The sequence below is a fragment of the Natrix helvetica genome, assembly GCF_964273705.1.
Source record: "Natrix helvetica genome assembly, chromosome: 1".
Lineage (NCBI taxonomy): Eukaryota > Metazoa > Chordata > Lepidosauria > Squamata > Natricidae > Natrix > Natrix helvetica.
Genome location: NC_138548.1, coordinates 165,334,594 through 165,358,216, shown reverse-complemented (window position 1 = coordinate 165,358,216; position 23,623 = coordinate 165,334,594). Strand labels below are relative to the sequence as shown.

The 23,623-nt window shown below is 36.1% G+C and overlaps 1 protein-coding gene across 2 annotated transcripts in view; it reads left to right on the top strand.

Annotated features, from left to right (window-relative positions):
• Window positions 1-23,623, top strand: part of OLA1 (Obg like ATPase 1) — a 114,651-nt gene that overhangs the window by 68,742 nt on the left and 22,286 nt on the right. For both annotated transcript variants that reach the window (XM_081934822.1, XM_081934821.1), the window contains exons 6-7: window positions 5,729-5,809; window positions 6,051-6,148. In XM_081934822.1, coding sequence (XP_081790948.1) covers window positions 5,729-5,809; window positions 6,051-6,148 — 179 coding nt within the window. The remainder of the gene's footprint in view (window positions 1-5,728; window positions 5,810-6,050; window positions 6,149-23,623) is intronic.

Genomic DNA, 23,623 nt, shown 5'->3' with positions numbered 1-23,623 from the left:
TTTACAATTTAGCAGACATTTTGATGAAATGGATATTAGTCCATTACATCAATGGTTTACTGTACTGGTAGTCCTTGACTTAACAGTGATTCATTTAGCAACTATAACGGCACCAAAAAAGTTACGATCGGTTCTCATACCTACAACTGTTGCAGCATCCCCATGGTAACATGATCAAAATTTAGGCACTTGCCAACCAGCATGTATTTACAACGGTTGCAGCATCCCAGGGTCATGAGATCACTTTTTATGACCTTCCCAGCTGGCATCAGGCAAATTAAGTCAGTGGGAGAAGCTGGATTTGCTTAAAGACCATGTGATTCACTTAACAATCATGGCAAAAAAAAACCACAACTCATATAACAACTGCCTTACTTAGCAGTAGAAATTCTGGTCCCAATTGTGATTGGAAGTCAAGGATGATCTGTATAGGTCAGTGATGGTGAACCTTTTGTGGCTCGCGTGCCAAAAGCAGGGGGAGCGCAGGGGTGTCATGCGCGGGCATGCCACACTCATAATGCTATGTGCACGACCCCAGTGTGCATGCGCACAAGACCAGCGCTCCCCCCCTTTTTGGCATGCTTTTTTTGCCCTCTCCAGGCTCCAGAGGTTTTATAGGAGCGGGGAGGGGGAAAACAGCCTCCCCCATCCCCCCGGAGGCCCTCCGGAGACTTCAGGAGCTTCCCTGAAGACTCCGGAGCGCAGAAAAATGGCCCTATAGGCAAATCGGAAGTTCGGGAATGGATTTCCGGTTTGTCCATAGGGCTATTTTTCGTCCTCCACAGCCTTCAGGGGTCTTCCGGAGGCTTCCCTGAAGGCTCCGGAGGGCAAAAAACGACTCTACGAGCAACCTGGAAGTGACTTCCTGTTTGTTCGTAGGGCGGTTTTTTCGCACTCTGGATCCTTCGAGGAAGCCTCTGGAGGGCGAAAAATAGCCTCAAAAGAAGGCCGAAGTCAACTGGCCACCACGCACATGCTCGCTGGCTAGTTGACAGCGCAATGCCTCGCGTGCCCTGACAAATGGCTCCTCATGCCACTTGTGGCACGCATGCCATAGGTTTGCCATCACTGGTATAGGTAATACTTTTTAGAGTCAAGAAAATGGATGATTCTGACAATATAACTTCAACTTCCAGGGTTTTAAGGATTAGTGAAAGACAGGTATGGATGTAACAACTTGATTGTACTCCCTCCTCTTATGAAAATAAATACCATTTCCCTTAAGGGAAGAAATGGTTTTTCTTTACATTTGAGAGCTATATAGTTTTTCCTTTGTGCGCAGGGATACTATAGAATATCTTTATACTCTTTATGTTTCTAGGCATGGGAAAATCTTATCTAATTGCTCTGGTTTTCATAAGTGTCTTCTTCTCATTCACTTTTTCATAGGGACCCCAGTTCGGTAATGGTGAATATTTAGAATACTTAGAAATGAAAGTTTGAAGAAAGAACTGTTGTAGGCTGTGTTTATTTTCCTGAAGAGGGTGTGTGTGTGTGTGTGTGTGTGTGTGTGTGTGTGTGTGTGTGTTTAGTACTATTTACATTTTAGTGCAAGGCATAAATTTATTGTAACAAATGGAATATAGCCTGGACATTCTTCATGAATTCTACTTTATTGGTTTTACTGATGCTTTGCATTTGTCCATCTTCATGATATTGGCATTTAAAAAAAAAATAAAAGGCAGGAAATAGACTGAATGAATAGAAAACTATTGTACTGTTACTTAATGTTCATGAAATTAATTTCTTGAAGGTGTAAGGATGCAGTAAAGTGTATTCCTGGATTAAATATCTTTGAATCATTGCATGACAAATATGATTTTATATCACCTTGCATATCAGCTAAGTAAAATGATTTTGTTGCTGTGTATCAGAAATCTATGCATTAATGATCTCAATGTTGAATTAAATAAGCCCCTAAAGTTATAGCTGGCAATAGATTTAAAAAAATGTGTGTATATGTGTGTGTATATATCTGAACATAAGATCTATAATATCTGAACATAAGATCTATAATCTTTTTTTATAATTTATAATCCTCATAGCTTTTTATAAAAAAAAGCTTATTAAATGATAACTGTGCTGCTTCTTCTGATCCATGTGCTTAAAAATCCAGGACACTGGAAAAATGTAAATGACCACCTGTACACTAAAGCCCATCGTTTTCTGTGCTTCATAGCATAAAAGTCATGATTCATACTCCATCTTGAAACCCTTTTATTAGAAAAAAAAAGATTTCTTCTAGAATCCTGTTTGCCATTATGGTCAATGTGATAGAACGAGTGATCATTTTGCAGATCAGGTTATGCATTTATAAATATGAATATTTCATCGTTTTCTTTCTAGCAATCTTCTCCTGGAATACTGAGACAGTTTTGCATGTTATAGTTGATGAAGCACACCTGCAAATCAAGAGGGAAATAGTGTTGCTCTTGATTTTTAGGTCCCCATAAAGGCTTTGTTATGGTAAATTATGACACCTGAATGGCAGCAGTCATACTTCCTATCTCGACTCTTTGGTGTTGCTAGCATGCCACAGAGACTTTGGTAATAGGAAAACCACACCGCACTAGAATATTTCTGTCTTAAAATGATGTTGTCTCATGAAATTAATTCATTGTGCAATGGATGACTCTGTCATAGGCCAGATTGAGAAGGTGCAATATATATACATAAAATATAAATTATTAGATTTCTTTTTCAAGAAGCATATCTGTTTATCTTTGAAAATAGTGTCCCTTTCACCTCACCACTCCCATTCTGAAGAAAGTAAGGGAGTGTGCTCTCAAATCATCATGCTTCAAAAATATTCATGGGCATGGCAAAATAATTGACTTTCTTAAAACAAAAAATACATTTGAATCACAACATCCATTTCTCTTTCATCCACTCAGATGTTTCAGTTGAATTACTTTTGAAAAAGAAATGAATTAGAGGTTTACATAGCAGGTGCAATTAATATGGCATACTTGTAGATTTTTTCAAATGGATGCATTTTTAAGTAGCTTCATATGGATTTTTAAAAAAAAAAGTGATTTAAAGATATTTGTAAAAACATGAAGAAATACAAAACCAATTCTTAAAATACAAGCGTAAGCGTATCAATCTAATAATGTTTAAATTTTCTCCTCCCCAACTTTACTGGATAATATATTATATTATAGGTCTACATTCATGAACACGCTGCTTAAGTAGAAATAAGCTTTCTCAGTAAGGAAAAGAGATAAATGAACTGATATGAGGCTATTCTCCCATCCCATGCTTATGTCAGTTCTCAGAATGTGCAAATAGAATTTTCAAAATGTTAAAAGTTTCATTAAAGAAATATTTATCATCCTGAGGAAATTGGAGGCTACGTTTTCATCACACTGGAAGTGTACATATGCTATAAAGACAAAGGATTATAATAGGAAGGCCTGGTTCACCCACATCTACCAAATTGGTTCTTTCTGATAAATAAATGATTGTTCATATGAAAAATTATCCTGGTAATCTTTCATTTTTTGCATTGCGGATTTGGATCATGTGGTAATTGTTGATGATTCTGCTGTAGTTTGGAAATGAATAGCATAAATGGGTGGACCTGAGGAAATTGACTTTTTTCATGCTTGAAACATAGATTCAAATAACATGCACTATCATCGTAGGGTTAAATGTATCTATTCTTAAATATGGTCCTATAATTTCTTACAGTGTAAGTTTAGAGACCAAGTATAAAGCGTGTTTGCTCTTCTTAAACAAATTTGGAAGAAAAGCTGGATGTGTTGCTCTCACAGCCTTTTGTTTGTGCAGAAAGTAAAAATTGTACATACAAGAAAGATTCCTGTTTATTCTGTTGAGTTTAGAATCTTAGCTGTAACGCTTAGATAAGTGTCTGTTTTAAAGCTGAATCAGTATAAAATTCCTCCAGTAGTTAAGCAGGGTTAACTAGCGGACTTATTCTAATATTGAAGAAAAGGCTAAGGATAAAACAATGCACATTTTAAACTTAAGTGAATTATTTACTGATCAAATAAAACATCGATAAGCGCCAAAGACAACATAGTTCTGCTACCTATTTTATTTTATTTTTACATGTGTAATCTTGTTGCATGTCTCTACATAAGCTGTTCTGGCCACTCATCATAGTAACCAGCTGGGCCATTTCACCTGCTGTAACCATTAAAGAGGACTCTCTCCCTTTAGATTAATCCCCTCCGACATTAGTTTTTAGCCCTGACAACTGGAGCAGGCATTCAGAACTTGCAGGTGGCCAGTGTGACGCACATAATTGCCTACAATTTTAGGCAATGAATAAAAATGGTCTACATTACTTGTCAAAGGTTGTATATGCAGTGCCAAGTGAGATCTATGGGAAGCCTTTTAGGGTTTAAAGAACATTTAATAGCAAGGCTGCACAGTGCTTTTTTAATCATAATGCATTTGTAATATAGCACTTTGATCTTCTCCTTGTAGGAAATGGTGTTACATTAGCCACTTTAAAAACATTTATGAGTGAAAATCAGTTATAGGAGAGTAAAAGTGATTATTCTTAGGCAGAACATGTTATATTTCATTAAAAGTTTTCAGCTTGCCCCTTTCTTGTTAAAATCCATGGGAAGTCCCGTTCCTGGAGAGTTACAAATCAGGAACTGAGATTTAGAAGAGCTTTCGTCTTGTTTTTCCACCTGAAGCAATTGCATGATTGGGGAGACTAGTATACTAAATACTAAGGTCATATATTTATATGTATGTGACCTATTTATTGACGTGTGCCTTAAAATTTGGCAGCTAGAAATTGGTGTTAAATTCTTTAATGGAATATCACATTCAAGTTAATTTTCCTGAAATGCAGCATTTAGAACCTGGCCGTAAATTACGTCTGACAAAAAAACCCCCAAAACGTGCTACTTCTCGAAGAGCTTGGTTTGACCTTTCAGACCTAAGAGGCTTTTATTAACACCTACCTGTAAGGCAAACCTTGCCACACACAGCTTTCAGATGCAGAACCACAAAACTGATGAGGAAAGGCTTGAAGGGTTCAGTTTGTGTCACTTGCTGTTTGCCGTTTCCATTTCACAGATGATTAATCTTTCTGTGAAGAAAGGCCAGTGAAACAAAGCACATTGGGGCTCTTCCTGCAGTTACTCCTTCTGAATGCACACTAGCTTGCTAACTAAAAGGCCTTTAGATTTCCTGCAGGGAGAGATGCTCTGAAAGTGAACGCAGCTGGTTGTAGGTCACCAGTGCAAGGCTCTTGCCATTGTGTAATGAAAGTTTTGGCAGGATTCGCTTTTTGGAGGAGATGAGAAGGTGTGGGCAAAAAATTAATGTGTAAGATGATGGCCTTTGGACATTTGAACAAATACCTTGATGGGTGGATCTTCACTATCAGCTCAATTTCGGGATTTTTGGGGGGAGGGGGGTGTCATCTTTGCAATATGTTTTGGTTGCTTCCATGGGATGCTTAATTATTTTGCCAATACAGAGTTTTGAAAGGCAGTTTTAAATTTACTTTCAGTTTTTTTAAATTCCACAGAGAAGAGAAGAGTATAATTTGTATTTTGCTCACACATATCTACTCTGTGCTTAGTAATATTCTGGGCTCTGCCATTCAAATAGAGATCCCATTTCAGAAGATTTGTTATATTTTGCTAACTAAAATTCCTCTCTCGCAAGAAATAACAATCCTACAAATAGCAGACTATAACATATTAAAATGTCTTTTGTTTCTTTTTAATTCCAACAGGACATAATGTGCAAAATCAAAAGCTGGGTAATAGATGAAAAAAAGCCAGTCCGTTTCTATCATGATTGGAATGATAAAGAGGCAAGTTTCTAACTATTACTTCAGATTCTAATGTCTTCCCATTAAAACCCAAACAGAGAGGTATAATGCGCACCAGATTTTTATATAAACTTTTAAATTTAATTCTAGCAAATTAATATCATCTTCATCTACAAACCATAAGTATACTATTTTTTTCACTTGCACATATAATCTATATGGGTGGGGGGAGAGATACTATAAAGTTGCATATTTTACATAATTTCTGTTTGCTATCTTTTAGATTGAAGTGCTCAACAAATATTTGTTTTTAACTTCTAAACCAATGATCTATTTGATTAACCTCTCCGAAAAAGATTACATGAGAAAGAAAAACAAATGGTGAGTTTTCTGAAGTTTAATTATAATTTCCAAGGGAACTTTGGTATTGGTTAATATAGATATTATTGTGTTCTATTCCTTACTTAATGCTATTTTTGGAAATATACCATACCTAATGGAATACAGTAGAATTGAAATCTTTACTCTGCTAAATCAATTTTCCTCTTACTAATTATTTTTTTGGCCTGGTTATAGAATATATTGGTTATAGAACCATTAGTTGCTTTACAAAATCCAGCTTTGTTTCTTGATTCTTATTTGTTAAGTACTGGAATATTTCATGTACTTTGTCCAATTCAGGGCATAAATTTTCATAATACTGACAATGGCTGTCTGTCAAGCAGTGTTTGGATCAAGATCCAATCCAAAACACAATGATATATTAGAATTCTCACGTCTGAAAGCAGTAAACTTTAACTTGTCCTAAAAAGATGAGATTTTGTGTGAACAATAAATGCTTGATTTATTGCATTAAAATAAAGCATCAATTAAAGCAGTTTTTAATTATTTTAACAAATGCAATTGTGTGCTAAGTTATAAGAAAAATTAAGCTATTGTTGTATTTGTTTTGTAAAAGTATCCAGAACAGTGTATCAGAATTCTTTTAAAACATACTCTCTTACTCTCCCTGTACTTCATTAAGTACTTAGATGCACATGGTTTCAATTTCCCATTAAACATTCTCATTTCCATATGGTATCAAAGAGCGAGAAGACTTTAAACTGAAAAATAAACATTCACAGGCTAGAAGCCAAAACAATAATTAATGTCAGATGGTTAACTCCAATAAGTTCTAAGATATATTCTGTGAAATTATTTCAGCTCAGAACTCTTCTGCTGCTATTGTTATAATGCACCTATATTCAAAAAAAAGTTGAACTTTTATAGTTAATAATTCAAGATGCAAACTTGGCAAGTTTTTCTAATAATGGATTATTTAAAATTAAATCAATCTTCAGAAAACTCTGAAGATTTTGTTGCTGAGTTGCAAAATACTGTGCTCCAGGAGTCATTTTTCAGTTTCACACAAATATAAATTTAGGATTGTTGGAAAACTTTTTTGAGGGCTGCAATGACAATATATGTCAACATTTATTTGAAAAGAGGAAAGGCTGAATGGATGAGCATTTCTGTATTTGGGAAATTTCTAGTAGATATACTATTGCACAATAAAGACTAGCAGTTAGACATTTTTTAAAAAATATTTGGGAGACCCCTGGCTGTAATTTCTCTGACACCAATCACACGAATATCTTTGCGTAGATATAAAACTGACTGTGGTGAAGGTTGACTAGAAAATATACCGCCTAAATTGTTTTTTAAAATGTGTAAATATTACATTTATATTATGAACTAATATTAGAAATAGTATTGTGGTCATGTACCAGTGATGGTTGTAGTGTTCTTTTAATCCAGGTTTCGTGGATATTCATGTAATTGTAGCTGAAAGATCAAAGGGTAGGATAGTTGAGTGATGTTACAGAAGAGAATTTACCACATAACCATTTTCAGTACAGCTTCTGCCGCCTGCTGTTCCTATTTTCCCTCAAGCTAGCCATTGACAACCCCCTGTGCATCCCTGCTTGTAAAAAATGATTGAGGAAGTATTTGTCATGTATTTATGAGTGCGAAACGTTGTGTGATATGGAATGCCATTGCCTGAAGACAGAATGATGGCCATTTTACCTTCATCCTGGCAGAGGGGTTGCTCTTGAAACCCTCTTTGTATGCAGTAGATTTTTGCATTAAAGTACATGTTTTATTTCGAAGTATGTTATGAGGTGTCATTTGTTAATATTTCTGGTCGTACAGAGAAATGCAAGTGATTAAGACTCTATTTTGTTAGTCTTACACTTTAATTAGTGACCTCTGCTTCATATTCTTAACCTCAATTGGAAAAGTATTAGTGGCTTGGCTAACACAAACAAAGATTCCTTAGGTTTGTGTTGTATAGAGAAGAGCAGTAAACATTTTCATAAGATCTTTCGGAAGGATTTACAGGAATATCAAGAGGATACTTGAAGTGTACTTGGGCATAAGCAGAACTTCAAAAACTAGAATGTGCATCTGTAGCTTGTTCTTTTTAAACAAAGAAAAATATTAATTACTGATAACATCACAGTAACATTTTAATGGTAGGATATCGTTGTTCAGTGCTAGGAGAGAAGAAAACAGGGAACGATAGTACTTTAGGGTAATGAAGAGGTATACTGACCTTTGGAAGATATAAAATCTGGAATGCCTACTTGCAGTATTAATAAAATTAAAATAGTCATTCAGTTGATACATGATTAAGACTTTATTTCTGAAGAGAAGCTGATGGAGCAGCTGTGTTGCTTGGGCTTACAGTATGATCAAATGGCACTAATCAGGATATATAAAAGAATCAGAGGCAACATCTAAAATATTGCTATTCTTTAAACCAAGTTAAAGCATTCTTGAATAAGGAATGCAGAAAAGAAATTCTTCATTAAGTACCTGGTTAAAAATTAGTACTGCAGTTACTTTTGATCTGCTGTTAAAACTACTGCCCAGCAAAATATGCAGGATACTATCTTAGCTTCTTTTGGAATTGTTATATAACACTCATATTTACAGTCATTTTATAAAACTGGATACTGGATAGATTGAGATTTCTAATATAATGGTACATTTTCAGATGAATAGTTTATTCAATTTAATATAAAGGAAGGGTTGTATGGAAAGTATTATTCAATATTAGGCAACTAAGTATGAATTCATTCATAAACTGTATAATGATGGCATATATGAATCATAGAAGTTCAAAATGACTTACACACACACACACACACACAGAGTATATATGTAATTAGGCACTGGGCAAATACATATTTCCACGGATGATTACCATAATATTTAAATAATAGTTTTTCCTATAAGAAATCATTGACCTTTAAGATTTTGATCTGATTTTTGAGGTGTGTTTGAAAAAAAAAGGGTTGATTCTGTCAATGGTCTCTGTATGCAAAATATGCAAAACTAGTCTCAAAAGTGTTTTGGTAGCTGGGATGATAGAGAAGATGCAGACTTCCCTTTGCATGTACAGAAATACTCTGCGGGAGGACTCAAATCTTTCTGCAACAATGGGATCAGGCAGCAGATGTGCCACATGGGGTGTCCTGAATATATATTAAAACATTCTCTCTCTGTTCAGGCATTAGCCTAAACTGTTATGGCTAAGCTCTATACAACAATAGAACATGTACCCCTTCAGTCACAGATTCTTGGTCATGTTTTTTTGCAAGCAAGTAGAATTCTCCTCATGATCTATGATCAAGTTCCAGAGATAAAGTATTATATTTCACAGAGGACATGCAGCAGAGACAATCTATGCAGGCTGTTTCTATGTATTTTAAAAAGTCATGATTTCTGGTGAATGTCTGATGGGATCATTGCCATGCACAATTTTGTTTGTGTGTACGCAGGATATATGAATATTAAGTTGTATGATTTGTACATATACAAAATACATTATTTCATCTATTTCTGGCTCTCTGATTTTAGATTTTCTAGGAATGACTTTGAGGTCTGAGTAGAATTTAGAGGCAATCTTGGAAACAACAGTGTTGCTCGTCATTGACCAAGTCTGACGTTTTGCATTCTCTCCCTCTCTGTGTTGATTTAAAAATTAGAAAGGGAAGCAAATGAAACTAATGGCAGTAATGCCAGCAAAAATAAACAAAACAAATGAATAAATTTTGCCACTGTTCTCCAGAAAGAAAGAAAGAATGAATGAATTTTGCTATTGTTCTCCGCAGTGTCTTGAATCTGCCTAATGGGGGCCTGTATGGTTGACCTGATAGCGGAGGCGGGGAGGGGGGGGCAGAATTGTGATACTGATTCTGGATATTGTTAAATCCTCTTTTATTACTGAGATGTTGCTTTAATATTGAGTTGTTCTTTTGATGTGTGATCATGGAGTCCTGAGGGTGCAATGGTTAGAATGCAGTGTTGCCCGCAACCAGGAGTTTGATCCCGATGGGGCTCAAGGTTGACTCCGCCTTCCATCCTTCTGAGGTCGGTAAAATGAGAACCCAGATTGTTGGGGGTAATATGCTGACTCTGTAAACTGCCCAGTAAAGCAAAGAAACTTTTTGGCTATGCGGACTGGCGACATGTTGCTTGTCTACTGCTTCTCAGCCCAGTTCCCAATGGCCATAGCCTGGTAGGAGATCCCAGCACTATGGGGCGGTATATAAGTCTAAATGCTATTGTTATTTCTATGTTGTCAGTTCCTTTGCAGCAAAAAATCTAAGATGTCAATGCTGTTCAGTTTCCATTGGAACCCAACATTTACCTCTATTCTTATGGGGATAGTTGTATTTTGGCGTAAGTCCTACTGAATTAAGAGAACTTCTGCGTAAATAGCTTTTACATGTGGACAGTAAGAGAGTTTGCTATTCGTAATTTCATTGCTACACTGCCTTTTTGTCCATTTATATTAGTTTGTGTAGCTATTTGAATCATTCCATAACTTTAGGATCCCTTACATATGTCATATTGTCTTCTATCCTTTATGTTTTGGAAAATATTTGGATTAGATTTATCAATTTATATAGGTTTATTATAAAGAGCGAAATGAAAAGCTTTCCCAGAATAATGTCTGCATTTTTCATTTGCTTGCAGTAGAAATTTCCCATCAACATCAGTTTAACTTTTTTATTGTTTTTTCCTGAGGTTACTACTGTAAAACAAAAATAAAAACATAAATTAGGTATCTAAAAATAGTAATCTGTTCTTTAGTTAAAGCTTATTTAAGCATATGTACGTTTAAAATGGCAGTGTTTGGTGGAAGATGGATTGTGTCTTTCTATCCTAGGAACTACTGAGATAGTAAAATATAAAATAATAAAGGTAGGGACTTTCATTATAGATATGGAGTACTTCAGGTTCAGTATTTGTGTTGTGTCAGTGGGCATTTTCTAGTGATGCTCATCTTTACCAAATGCACTTGTTTTTCCTAAATACATGTGGAATTTATACTGTGGTTTGGCATTCATTGTTTGGTGTGCCAATGCAAAATCATGAATGCTTCCTACCTCCCTTCTTCATAACTGAGAAAATAGATTAAGTGAGCAATTCTAATTGAGAAATAGGATATGTCAGGGACAAGTCTGTTTTTAAAAAAAACATTTGCAGTAGAATTGAGCTTTGCAATGTGTAATATAATCTTAAGGCAAAACAATGGTTTGCCCCCCTATTGAGGATTGGAAAGCTTTTAAAGAACCTGTCAAGGCTCCAGCATATCTGCTGGTTCTTTCTCTTCAGGGTCTCTTCTACATTGTTATGCTATAGCCATTAACGTATTTTTCGGAGTATAAGACGAATCTTTTTTGCTCAAAAAAGAGGCTGAAAATCTGGGTGTGTCTTATGCATCAAATGCATCATTTTTTTGCCTCCCGAAGCCCCGCCCCCTTCACCAAAATGGCCATGCCTAGCCAGTTCCTGGGGACTGGGGAGGACAGAAATGGGCACAAAATGGGCCATTTTGCCCCCCCAGCCCCCAACAGCACTCTCTCAAGCCTCCATAAGGCTATGCATGCATTTTTTAACAAAAAAACCTCCCGTTTTCATGAAAAACGGGCCATTTTTTGCTCTTTTTTGCCCCCCCTGGAGCACTCTGCAAGCCTCCCCCCCCCAGGCTATTCATGCCTTTTATTTGAAAAAAAACAGGCCCGTTTTCGCGAAAAACAGCCCATTTTGGGAAGTTGGCATAGTGCAGCGATGGCGAACCTTTTTTTGGCTCGTGTGCCATAAGTGGGGGGAGCGCAGGAGGCTCGTGTGTGGGCGTACCACACCCATAATCCAATGCACGACCCCCCCAGTGCGCATGCACGCACTACAGGCGCGACCCCCATTTTTACATGCTTTTTTCGCCCTCCTCAGGCTCCAGAGGCTTTATAGGAGCCTAGGGAGGGCGAAAACAGCCTCCCCCCCCCGGATGCCCTCCGGAGGCATCAGGGAAGCCTCCGGACAATCCCTGAAGCCTTCAGAGCATTCAAAACAACCCTCTGAGCAAACCGGAAGTTTGCTCAGAGGATCGTTTTGAGCGCTTCGAAGGCTTCAGGGACCGTCCGGAGGCTTCTCTGATGCCTTCGGAGCGCTCAAAATGACCCTCCGAGCAAACCGGAAGTGACTTCCTGGGCAGCTGACAGGGCAGCGCCTCGCGTGCCCTGACAAATGGCTCTGTGTGCCATCTGTGGCACGTGTGCCATAGGTTCGCCATCACTGGCATAGTGCAAAAACTTTTTTTTTCCTTTTGGAAAGCTCTCTAACTGATTGATGAGAATTACATTGATCAAGTGCTGTGCCAGCAGAAACAAAGTCTTAGGTGCTGCAGGTTGTCAATGATTTCCTTCTCCAGCACATGGATAAATACACCTGGAAACATCTACCTACCTACCTACTCTCTTTCTCTCCCTACCTACTGTATTTCTCTCTCTCTCTATCTACCTACCTACTTTTTTAAAAAATTTGCCTCTTCAAAACCTCGGTGCGTCTTATACTCCGAAAAATACGGTAATTTAAGGCATCCTCAGGTACACACTGTGGACTTGAAAAGGATTTGTGGGTCTCTGGGACTCCTTTCTTTCTCCCAGAGGTTGGTTCAATTTTGGAGCCTGAATACAGAGATACAGACTTTGCTCTTTGGATCTGCTTTAAATTGGCAAGCTTAAATGTATATAAGTAACATCTGTTTGGCTGGATATAATATGGGTTGTTTGTGTGGCTTCTTTTGATACTTTCCTGAATAATCAGGAAGGAACAGGCTAGCTTAATCAAGAACAGTGTCCTAATTGGTAAAAATAATAAAGTTATTCAAGCTTTATACAGGTAGTCCTCTATTTATGGTGACAATTGAGCCCAAAGGTTTGGTTGCTAGGCGAAAAGTTAAGTGAGTTTTGCTCCATTTTATGACCTTTCTTTCCACAGTGGTTAAGTGAATCCCTGCATTTAAGTTAGTAACACAGTGGTTAAGTGACTATGGTTTCCCCCATTGACTTTGTTTGTCAGAAGGTCACAAAAGGTGTTTCATGACCCTGGGACACTGCAACCATCATAAGTAGATGCTTGGCAACAATTTTGATCACATGACCATGGGTATGCTGCAACGGTCCTAAGTCACTTTTTACAGTGCTGTTGTGACTTCAAATGGTCACTAAACAAATACTTGTAAGTCAAGGGCTACCTACCTACATATACAATAGACTGTCTTATCTTATGGAAGGAAGGAAGGACTATATGTATATGTACCCTGTTTTCCCGAAAATAAGCACTAGCATGATTTTTCAGGATGCTCATAATATAAGCCTTACCCCCCCAAATAAGCCCCAGTTAAGATTGTCAGCCAGACGGATGCATTTAAAAGAAATAAGACCTCACCAGAAAATAAGCCCTAATACATCTTTTGGAGCAAAAATTAATATAAAACCCGGTCTTATTTTCAGGGAAACACAGGGTATATGTATATGTAGGTATGTAATTCTGCATCACTGCATACAAGTGGTCTTCAACTTATGACTGGTTGCTTAGTTGAAGGTACAATGGACCACCCCAGGGGGAGGAAGCTTATGACCTGGTTCTGAAGTTTGGCGGTTCCCTTCAGTCACTTGACTGTATTTTAAGCCATTGGCAACTGCCTGACATTTGCAGTGTCCTGAGGTCACATGACCATGTTTTATGATGTTTTTGGGAAAACATTTACTTCTGGTTATAGCTGGCCTACAGTGAACAATTGGTTTGCCTTCACTCAATGACCATGACAGTTGCTTTATGACAATGGTGTTTCTTTAAAAACCACCACAAAATAGGTTGTAAAATCAGGTCAGTAATATAGGTGACCTGCTTTATTACCATTATAAGTTAAACTGTAACTGGGACGAGAACTTCCATTGCCAAGCGATATGAATGTTAAGTGAGTTGTGCCTTATTTTACAATCTTTTTTCCATGGTCATGAAGCAAATCCCAAAGTCATTAAACGAATCTGATTTACCTCATTGACTGGAACAATTGCAAATGGTGATCGTGTAACCCCGGAGCACTGCAACTTTTGTAATGCAAGCCAGTTGCTAAGCGTCCAGATTGGGATCACATGACCAGAGGACATTCTGACGGTTGTAATTGTGAGGACTACTTGTAGAAGCTTCATAAATAGACTTAATACCAAATGATTGCATAATCTTTGAATTCTGTACAGAAACAATATAGCATTTCCAGTTAATATGACTAGGAATTAATTTGCCAGTTAACATGATATGTATGTATGTATGTATGTATGTATGTATGTATGTATGTATGAATGTATGTATGTATGTATGACTTCAATTTATACAGCAGTCATTTTTAAAATATATGATTCTGGATTGCTTACACCAGGGATGTCAAACTCAAGCTGTCACAGTGTCATCACGTGACATATTAGGATTCCCCCCCCCCCCTTCGCTAAACCTGGCGAGGGGATGGCCAGTGTGTGATGCATCCGGCCCATGGGCCAGGAGTTTGACAGCCCTGGCTTACACCAATAAAAATATATAAAAAACAGAATGCAATGTATTATTTCAATTATACTTTTGATTTCTTAATAAAAAAATTGGTATGAGAAACGTTTGTCTTTAGTTCCCTTTATACCTCTTTCATTTAACTTTCTCAGTTTTGGATTTTTTATAACATAGCTTAACAAATTGAGTGGTTGAATTAATATGGATAAGTATATTCTCTGAGTTCTGTTATTAAATACAAATATGTAAATAATTCAAATGGCAATATTGGAGTATGTTTATTAAAACAATTTTTAATTGGCTAGATTTTTCTTCATTTTGCCTTCCCTATGTCTTGAGTTTTTTTTTTTCCTTTTTAAAAACAATATATTATATGTACAGTATTTGGGAGTGATTTTGATATTCAGCTATTTCTTTGCTCTGATAATAGAGAGTAACTTGCTTGTTCTATTCATGGTTTGCAGCAGATCAAAATGATTTGATATGCTAAGCTTTTTCTGACATGATACGAAGTTTTGACAAACATGCATGGCACAGCAAGTGTCCAATTCTAAAGAGCAAAATAAATGCAAACCACCATTATGGGGAACACAAACAGGCTTTGAAGGCAAGTTATTAGTAAGCAAATAATTGTTGAACTGTTATGAATGGAATAGAATGTTAAAATAGGACATGATTGGCTGATGTTACATATGTCCTTGATTACCTTCCTTGTGCTTTTATCCTAATAAGTGACATTCTTTGTATTCCTTTGGACGGCTAGACAGTCTGACACTAAAGAAGAATAAATATTGCATGTGGTACACATTAAGCTGTCATCTAAGACAGCATTTATAAAAAGTAACCGGAGAAATTCATAAGAAATTCTGCAGTGCTATGGTTTCCTGCTGTAGCCGTAATAATCAAACTTCTTGACACATTCAGATCTTCTAACTTGACTTCAGTTTATCATTGCTTAATGTGTGAATATTTTTGTCGATTTTTACTTAAAAGACATTATTCCTTATTAATGTTAATTTGAGTTTTATTTATAAAATTTTGCCTCCAGTAAAGATTTGCCTCCAGTAAAGATTTGTAGAAAAATAGCAGTAAGAGTGAAATATATAACAGAAATCTCAAAAATCTTTATAGAAGAACTGAACTAAATGCCTTCATGCTGTTAAACTAATATTATATAAATAACTGTCTCCGTTGGGAAAAATAAATGAAGATTTGACTTATTTGAAAGGTGTAATTTATCCAAAATTGAATGTAACGGTGAGGCTAGCTTCTCCCACAAACCTGAAGAAAACAAAGCAAGAAGACAATAAAAATAGCAAAGCAAATAAGCTGTTAAATTTCATGTTCTTTAGGTCCAAATATCTAAAGATTTTAACAATTCCTACAAAATAATATTAAGTAATAAATTAGTCTTCAATATATCCACTGACATTTGGAAAAGCACTTTCTATATAGCGGCTTTGATAGGATTCAACTAATTTCAGTCTGTTAACATAATGGAGAAGTGCTTGACAATTAGGCAGCATTATTACTCTGTTGATAAATAAGGTAATAATTTCCAGCTATAAACCTCTTTCTATATCCTATTTATTTGTTTCCTTCCTTCTTGCCTGCCTGCCTATTGTACTAGTTACTTACAATATCCTTCCACGCCCACCAAGCCATGCCTACCAAGCCACGCCCACAGAATCAGTAGTAAAGATTTTTTGAATCCCACTACTTTGAAATACTTCGTTATAATACAGACATCCTTCAAAAGATCTCAGCCACTCAGGATGTGTTTAATTAGTTTTAAAATACTACAAATGCTGTACAGATAAATGGGTGACTTTGGGGCATTTATTCTCTTTTAGCCCAGTTCACTTCACAGGGTGGTGGTTGTGGAGAAAATAGGAGGAGGAAGGTGTATTGGATGCGCTTCCTGCCTTGAGTTATTTGTAAAAATAAGAAAGGCAATGTATAAATAAATAAATAAATATTTTTTTTACATCAATACTCTTTTTGCTATATGAACAGATCCAAATAAATATGTTTATATTGCATCTAGATTTTTATTTTTGTAGGAAATATTTTTTTTAAATTCAACATACACTTGTTTCTCGCAAAATAATTTTGTCAGTCATCAAAAGCCAATGTGTTTGTTACACGTTGTAGCATAGGATGTAGAAAAGTAGTTTTGACTTCCACACAGCCGCAAGCATTTGTATTAATCTCGAGTTAGAATCAATACCCGTTTTGTTAAGAGAGTATATTTCTTTGACTTGGATGGAGCCTATGGTAGTGATTGGGATCTAAATAATCTATTTGGATTGAAGAAAGTTTTCTCCCCCAAGTATAACACAGCTCAAATATTACCTTTAACTGTTAACTCTCGAGACCACTACAGAGCACAAAATATTTGCCCAACTGGTAAATTGAACTGTAAGTCCCACTGTGGGAAATTGCTTTGCTGTGCTCCAAACAGCAGTTATCTTAGTAATTGTACCTGAATTCTTTTGTGACTAATAGACCACTGATGTCCTTTTCTCATGACAGACTCTTTTAGTATTTAATTGCAAAAGAAAAATACCTATTCTGACCTGTGTCCCAGTGCTTAGAAATGTTTAGGTAGAATAAGTTTAATTGGTGTTAGGAAGAACGCTGTCCTTGTTCCAGGTTATAGCATACATACCCAGTATTTCACATTTGAAACTGGAGCTCACAACAAGGAGCTTATCAGAGCAAATTGTCCTGTCCGTCCCCTTCCTCACTCAAAACCTAATGACCCTTTATCATCATGGTTTAGATTGCTGGACACAGATGTGAGAAAATACAAGTAATCTACAGGTAACTACAGTAGCTGCACTGATGTTCTCAGGAAACTAACTGCTGAGAAGATAAAAAGCTTCCCACAGAGCCTGTGACTTTCCAGCAGCAAAGCACATCGTGAGCTCATACATGAAGTTTTATTTGTGGAAGACTCACAATAAGATGCATTAGAACATCCAGCAAGAACTGTTTCTATACAAGCTCCAAAAACTTGGTTGATTTGAAGACTATTAATTGATAAATTATATAATACAATAAATTCAATGGTTTTTTTTCTGATGGAAAAGAAATGAGAAAGGTGTATTAATATTGAAATTATACTTTCAGATTCAGACTTTTTTTCTTTATTATATGATAGAAGATTGCAGTATTGCTAATAGTAATTGTGGTGCTTTGGAGAAAAGCTTCGTTAAATCTTTCAATAATTATATTTTAAAAGAAGGGTGCTTGTTGTTAGAAATCCGTGTTAATGTATTAATCACAAAAATAGGTTTGTTAGTGATCAATATGGTTTTCATGTATCTCAACAGAAAGTATGAAAATATAATATACTTTGCCATAATTTACTTTGCTGTAATCTCTTGCTGTGTTTCTGTATTGGATGAAAGTTAAAGTAATTGCACATCTTCACCGCTTTTCGCTCCAGGAGAGATAACCAGTATAATTACTTTAAAGTTTGTGAAAGATAAATTGAAAGTTTATTTAAACTGTATTTTATTGACCATCAGTATATAAGATTTCTTGATCAGCTGTTGTTGTTTTTCTCAACACATATGATACATTAAATATGTTTTATGCATTTTGTCTTATCATTTGAGTTTTCACGTAGGCTGCATGAAATGTATATTTATTTGTTTGACTGATAATTTCCTTCAGTATGTTCAGGAACATAATACTTTCTGAGGACAAAGCCTGATATTCGTAAATTCCTTTAAATGACACTCCCGTCCATGATCTCAATATGTAATTTTCCTTAAAATCTTGCATCAAAGATTGATTTTGAAGAAAAGGTATACTTGTGGATTAATTTCTTAGGTGATGAAATCTGCTTGAAGCATAAAACAATTTATGTTTCAATAATGGTTTGCTATGAGTGCATCTAGCAACGACCTGAATGAAAATGCTCATGTATGTTGTATACTAGAATCTTAGTAAGGTAAGATATTAACTACTATTAATCTTCCATTATACACTAACCTTTCATTATAGGTTAATTGTATATATGGCACTATAGAGATGAGGATGTAATTATTGGTTAGTTTCAACTAAAAGAAAGCTTTGCTTTTCCATTTTATTCCCAGTTTTGAACCAGACATCTTTTTCACTTTTCAGAATTTAATTGTTTTAAGAAATGCATACATTATTTTATATAGCATATAATTCACAAGACATTTGTCTTCTTTAACCTATCTTTACACATCTTGACACCTTAACTTGCCTGATGATAAGACTTTTTGACTCCGCATGCTACTGTACCTGGCTTAATTTACCTGGTACTTAGCTGGCATCCACATATAATTGGCTTTTCCAAATTAATACATATAAATTGAAATTCAGCACGGTTTTTCAGTGGAGGCAAAAAACAACATTTTACATAAGAAGTAAGGTTTTAAAAGTAAGAAGAAGCTTCCAGTCTACCTCCAGATAAACAGTGTGCACTAGAAGAAACTTTCTCCAAAATAATGGCAGAGGGATAAATTGTAATGCATGAATTGTTAAACAGATGATTTAAAGTCTTTTCTTTGATCACAGATCCAATGGTAGAGAAGTTATTTCCTGGAGCATTACCTCACACATTTGATATATTCTATACTAGTTGTGGTGGATTTTGACAGGCAAGTTCTGATCAGGAGGGAAGAGAGAGAGCAGTGTAAATAGACTTTTAATTTAAATATGTCATCTTGCAATACTGGAATATGACCACTCTTGATACAAGACTTTATCTGGTGGTGGCTATTTTATTTTTTCATGAAGCTTTGCCTGGTTAGGTGCCATCAGAATAAGTTCTTGCCACCTAGGCTTATCTTTAGTAAAAACATAGAGCTCTTCCCAATATATTATTACATTTTTAAAAACCCTGTACACTCACTTTTGCTTTCCCCATGATACCTTTATTAGTCCATCATCAATTTGCATTGCATTTGAAAACTACGGAAGTTTCTGCTTGAAATCATTGCTTCAAGAGCGAGTCAGACTGGAGTCGTATTTCACAGTAGTCTTGAGAAGCATCTCCAATAATCAGAAGCTGTACATCCTTTTTTCCCTTGCTGCTTCCTAGTTTTCACCTTTTGTAGTGATATCCATTGAAAAGAAAAACTAGTATGAGCTATTCTGATCTGGTCTTTGTGATCTAGCCTGTTTGCCATTGTCTCGTTCCCTATTCTTTTTATTTCTTCGGGCCATTGTTTGTTTTAATCTATTCTTGAGCCCCGGGGAGAGGGGGGCGGTCTAGAAATCTAATAATAAATAAATAAATAAATAAATAAATAAATAAATAAATAAATAGATAGATAGATAGATAGATAGATAGATAGATAGATAGATAGATAGATAGATAGATAGATAGATGATAGATAGATAGATAGATAGATAGATAGATAGATAGATAGATAGATGATAGATAGATAGATAGATAGATAGATAGATAAATAAATAAATAAATATCAATGCTTCTTTACCATCAACTGTAAACTCATTCTGTCTGTTTAATACTTAACTTCATTCCCAAAATTTCACCTTTGATTTTTACTTTCATAAATAATCTCTTCCACGTTTACTTTTGACTAATATTAATGATGGCATTTGTGCATATCCAATTCTTAATGTTTTAGCCACCAATCTTGATTGCAGCTTTATCTCTTCCAAGCCTGCCGTTCTTATATTCTGTGTGCAAATTGAACATTTATGAAGCTAGTGTCTCTCCATCCGTCCATCCGTCCATCCATCCATCCATCCATCCATCCATCCATCCATCCATCTATCTATTAGAAAAGCCAGGTGTCCTGGAATACTCTTTAGCCTACGTGTTCCAATTTCTGACATATCTGCCCAATCATAGACCTTATTCTAATGAATAAAGCAGAAGTAAATTTTGTCTCCCACCCACCTCCATATCCATCTTCTGGTAGTTATCAGACCTCAGTTTCTCCTTTACCTTTTGCTAAACCAACACATTCATTTGTCATTTCTTTACCCATGTATGGTGCTATTTTGTAAGATTTTAAACAAAACTTTTCTTGTGAGAAAGATTAGTACAATAGTTTATTAATAAATGCGTTCTCTTGCATAACTCTTTATATAGGTGTATATACTTATTGTATCAGTTTCCAGGCCACACAGCCTTGCTCCACCCCTGTTGTCATAGAGATGCTAGTTCTTTTCCTGCAGCTTTAAGCACTTAAGAGAAGAAGAAAAAAAATCAGCTGTATGGAAGCCCCGTGCTTCTTATTTGTTTGAATTGTTTTTAGTTGAGCTCTTCTTTGGAGCATACATTTAAGAGCCTGAATGGTGTCCACTTGCAAGTTGGAATCATACCAATGCAATCTAGTGAAAGATAGCCATGCAGACTTGAGTTTTCCCAATTTTATTCAGTTGAGACGAAATCATTTAATGGTGCCAAATAAGCAGTAGCTTGGTCCTTGCCTCAAACCTCTACTCCTAATGAAAATTCTTAGTCATTAAAACATTCTTATCTTTTCCCCTTCTAACAAGATTACTCAAGAGTGAAATTACTTATGTAATGTTGCTGTGGATAAACAAATATTTCTAGCTTAGTTCTACAAGTACTGTGACTTAGTTATATGCTTTGAGTTTATCTAGAATCATTGTATTTCATTACTGGACTTCTCTGCCGCTTTGGATGTCATTGATCATAATATTGGACTAATTTTGAAAACGTTCTAGAATAATTCTAATAATTTTGAGGTGGTGATAGACAGAACAGTGCTCATATACATCATCATTGATGCTTGCAAAGATTTCTGCTAAATTTGATTTACTGTTTCTTAAATAATCTTAAAAGTTCTTTTTTTTTAATGCAAAATTGGCAAGCTATAGAACAAACACTACTGTCTATTCTCCGGAGTCTTTCTGTAGTCTACAAAGGTGCAGAACACCACAAGGCTCATTCTGGTGCGTGCCGCTGCTCACGGCAGGATGCTGCGAGGCTGTTTCCCCCCCCCCCCGGTGCTGCCGCTCGCACATGCAATTGCACAACGTGCCATGCAGCCTCCTGCCTGAGTGGCACAACTGGTGTGATGAGCCTCGTGGCAACCTGCTGTGAGCGGTCGCACTGATACGACAAGCCACACTGTGGCGGCGAGCGGCCACAGAAGACATCAGGCAGCGGCATGACGGGTGTCAGGGAGTGCGAGGCATGGCTGCAGTTGTCCTAAAGTAAGCAGATAAGACATCCCCTGAAAATAAGATGATATGCTTATATGGAGGCTGAAAAGAAAATAAGACCAGGTCTTATTTTTGGGGAAACATGGTATTAAAACCATAAACATTAAAAATCTGTCACCAAAGTTAAGCTTCTTTTAACAACCCATTGTTAATCTTGTAGTTCACCTCAGCCTACCTGTAGAGAGGAGAGGGATCTAGGTCTTCAGTGCTTTTTGTTTAAAACTGTCTCAGAAATATATAACTATGAAATTAGAGCTGGAATGAAAAAGAATTAAAAGGATGGAGATTGATTACAAAAAAAAAAACCCTAAGAATGTAAAGGGAGTGGGGGGAACCAAGATGCTACCGTTTTATAAATTGTATTGCAACATCATATACTTTAAGGCAAGTTGATTCAGGTCCCAAATGAATTACATATTGTATGCAGTACTTAAATTATGAGATTTAGTGCTTTAGAGTGTATGGATGGACTATATATAAACCTGGATGATAATAGTTATGTAGCAATATCATAGACAGTGCCTAATAACTAGACATTTGAGAGAAGGAATTTAAATTAAACCGCAAAGGATCTATGAAAAAACAGATTTTTGTGGCTTTTAGACAGTCTAACAGAGAGAGCCTGATATCTCTGCAATATTCAAGGGAGGTGGCCATGACAAAGGAGTTCTCTTACATGGTTTTTTTAGAAGCAGTGACCCAGAGGAATGAAAAGGTAATTTTAAAGAAGCAAATATGGTATTTTATTTGGAATATCAGATAGACATTCTGAAATTAGAAAAGTCTCATGACGTTACCATTTCTTCACTGATTAGTTTTAAAATGAGAGGATACAGATTAACAGAGTTGGAAAGGATCTTGTAGGACCTTGTTCTTATTGGCTCACTAAATCATTAAATGGTCATGTGCTTAATATTACCAAACCCTGGTAACGGAAGGGCTTCCCCTGCATAAAAGAAGGAGATATGTCTACTGAAGAAGTGTTTCTGGGGTATCTGTACAATTATAGATAATCCTTGAACATCCTTCAGGAAAGATGATGAAGATGGGCAGCACTTCATATACAGATGGATTTCAGTGATTAGGATGCCCAAGGTAGCCATATGGGCCTACAGTTGAATAGCATGTCATTCATGCTAAGTAGCAATCAAAAAGAGAGAGAGTTAGAACTGAGTGTTTGTGTATAGGATATAGGATATTTGGAACAATGTTTGGGAAGGAAGAGAAACTGTGTGACTTGAAAGGGAAAGAAAACAGAAAAAAGCATCAAAAGCTACAGAAGTGATGGTTACGGAATGGACACTAAAACAAAATCAGCCTTTGATTTTAAAATCAGATTTTTATCAACTAGGAAAGTTCTTGTTCTTTTGAATGTTTATCACTGTTTATTCTCTGTGGCGCTTAAAGTGTTTTTCCCCCATCTCTCTCTCTTTCCCCCTCTTTCTAAATATTTCACATATGAAAAAAGCAACTCTGCTAAGGGAAGTGTACATTAGAAATATCTTGACTTAAAAACAAAGCCAAAAAAAAAGCCCCAATTGAGCTTGGAAGCAACTCAAACTGGGATTAAGTGGCATTTAGTCCCCACCAGCTTTTGAGACATTCTGCATCAGCAAACTAGGATGGTCTTCTCTGGGCTAAGTAAACTAAAAAGCATCAGATATGATCAGTAAATGGATAAGAGCCATCAGAAAATTCCAGGGAAGTAAAGCAGTGGCACAAACCACTTCCATATTATTGCCA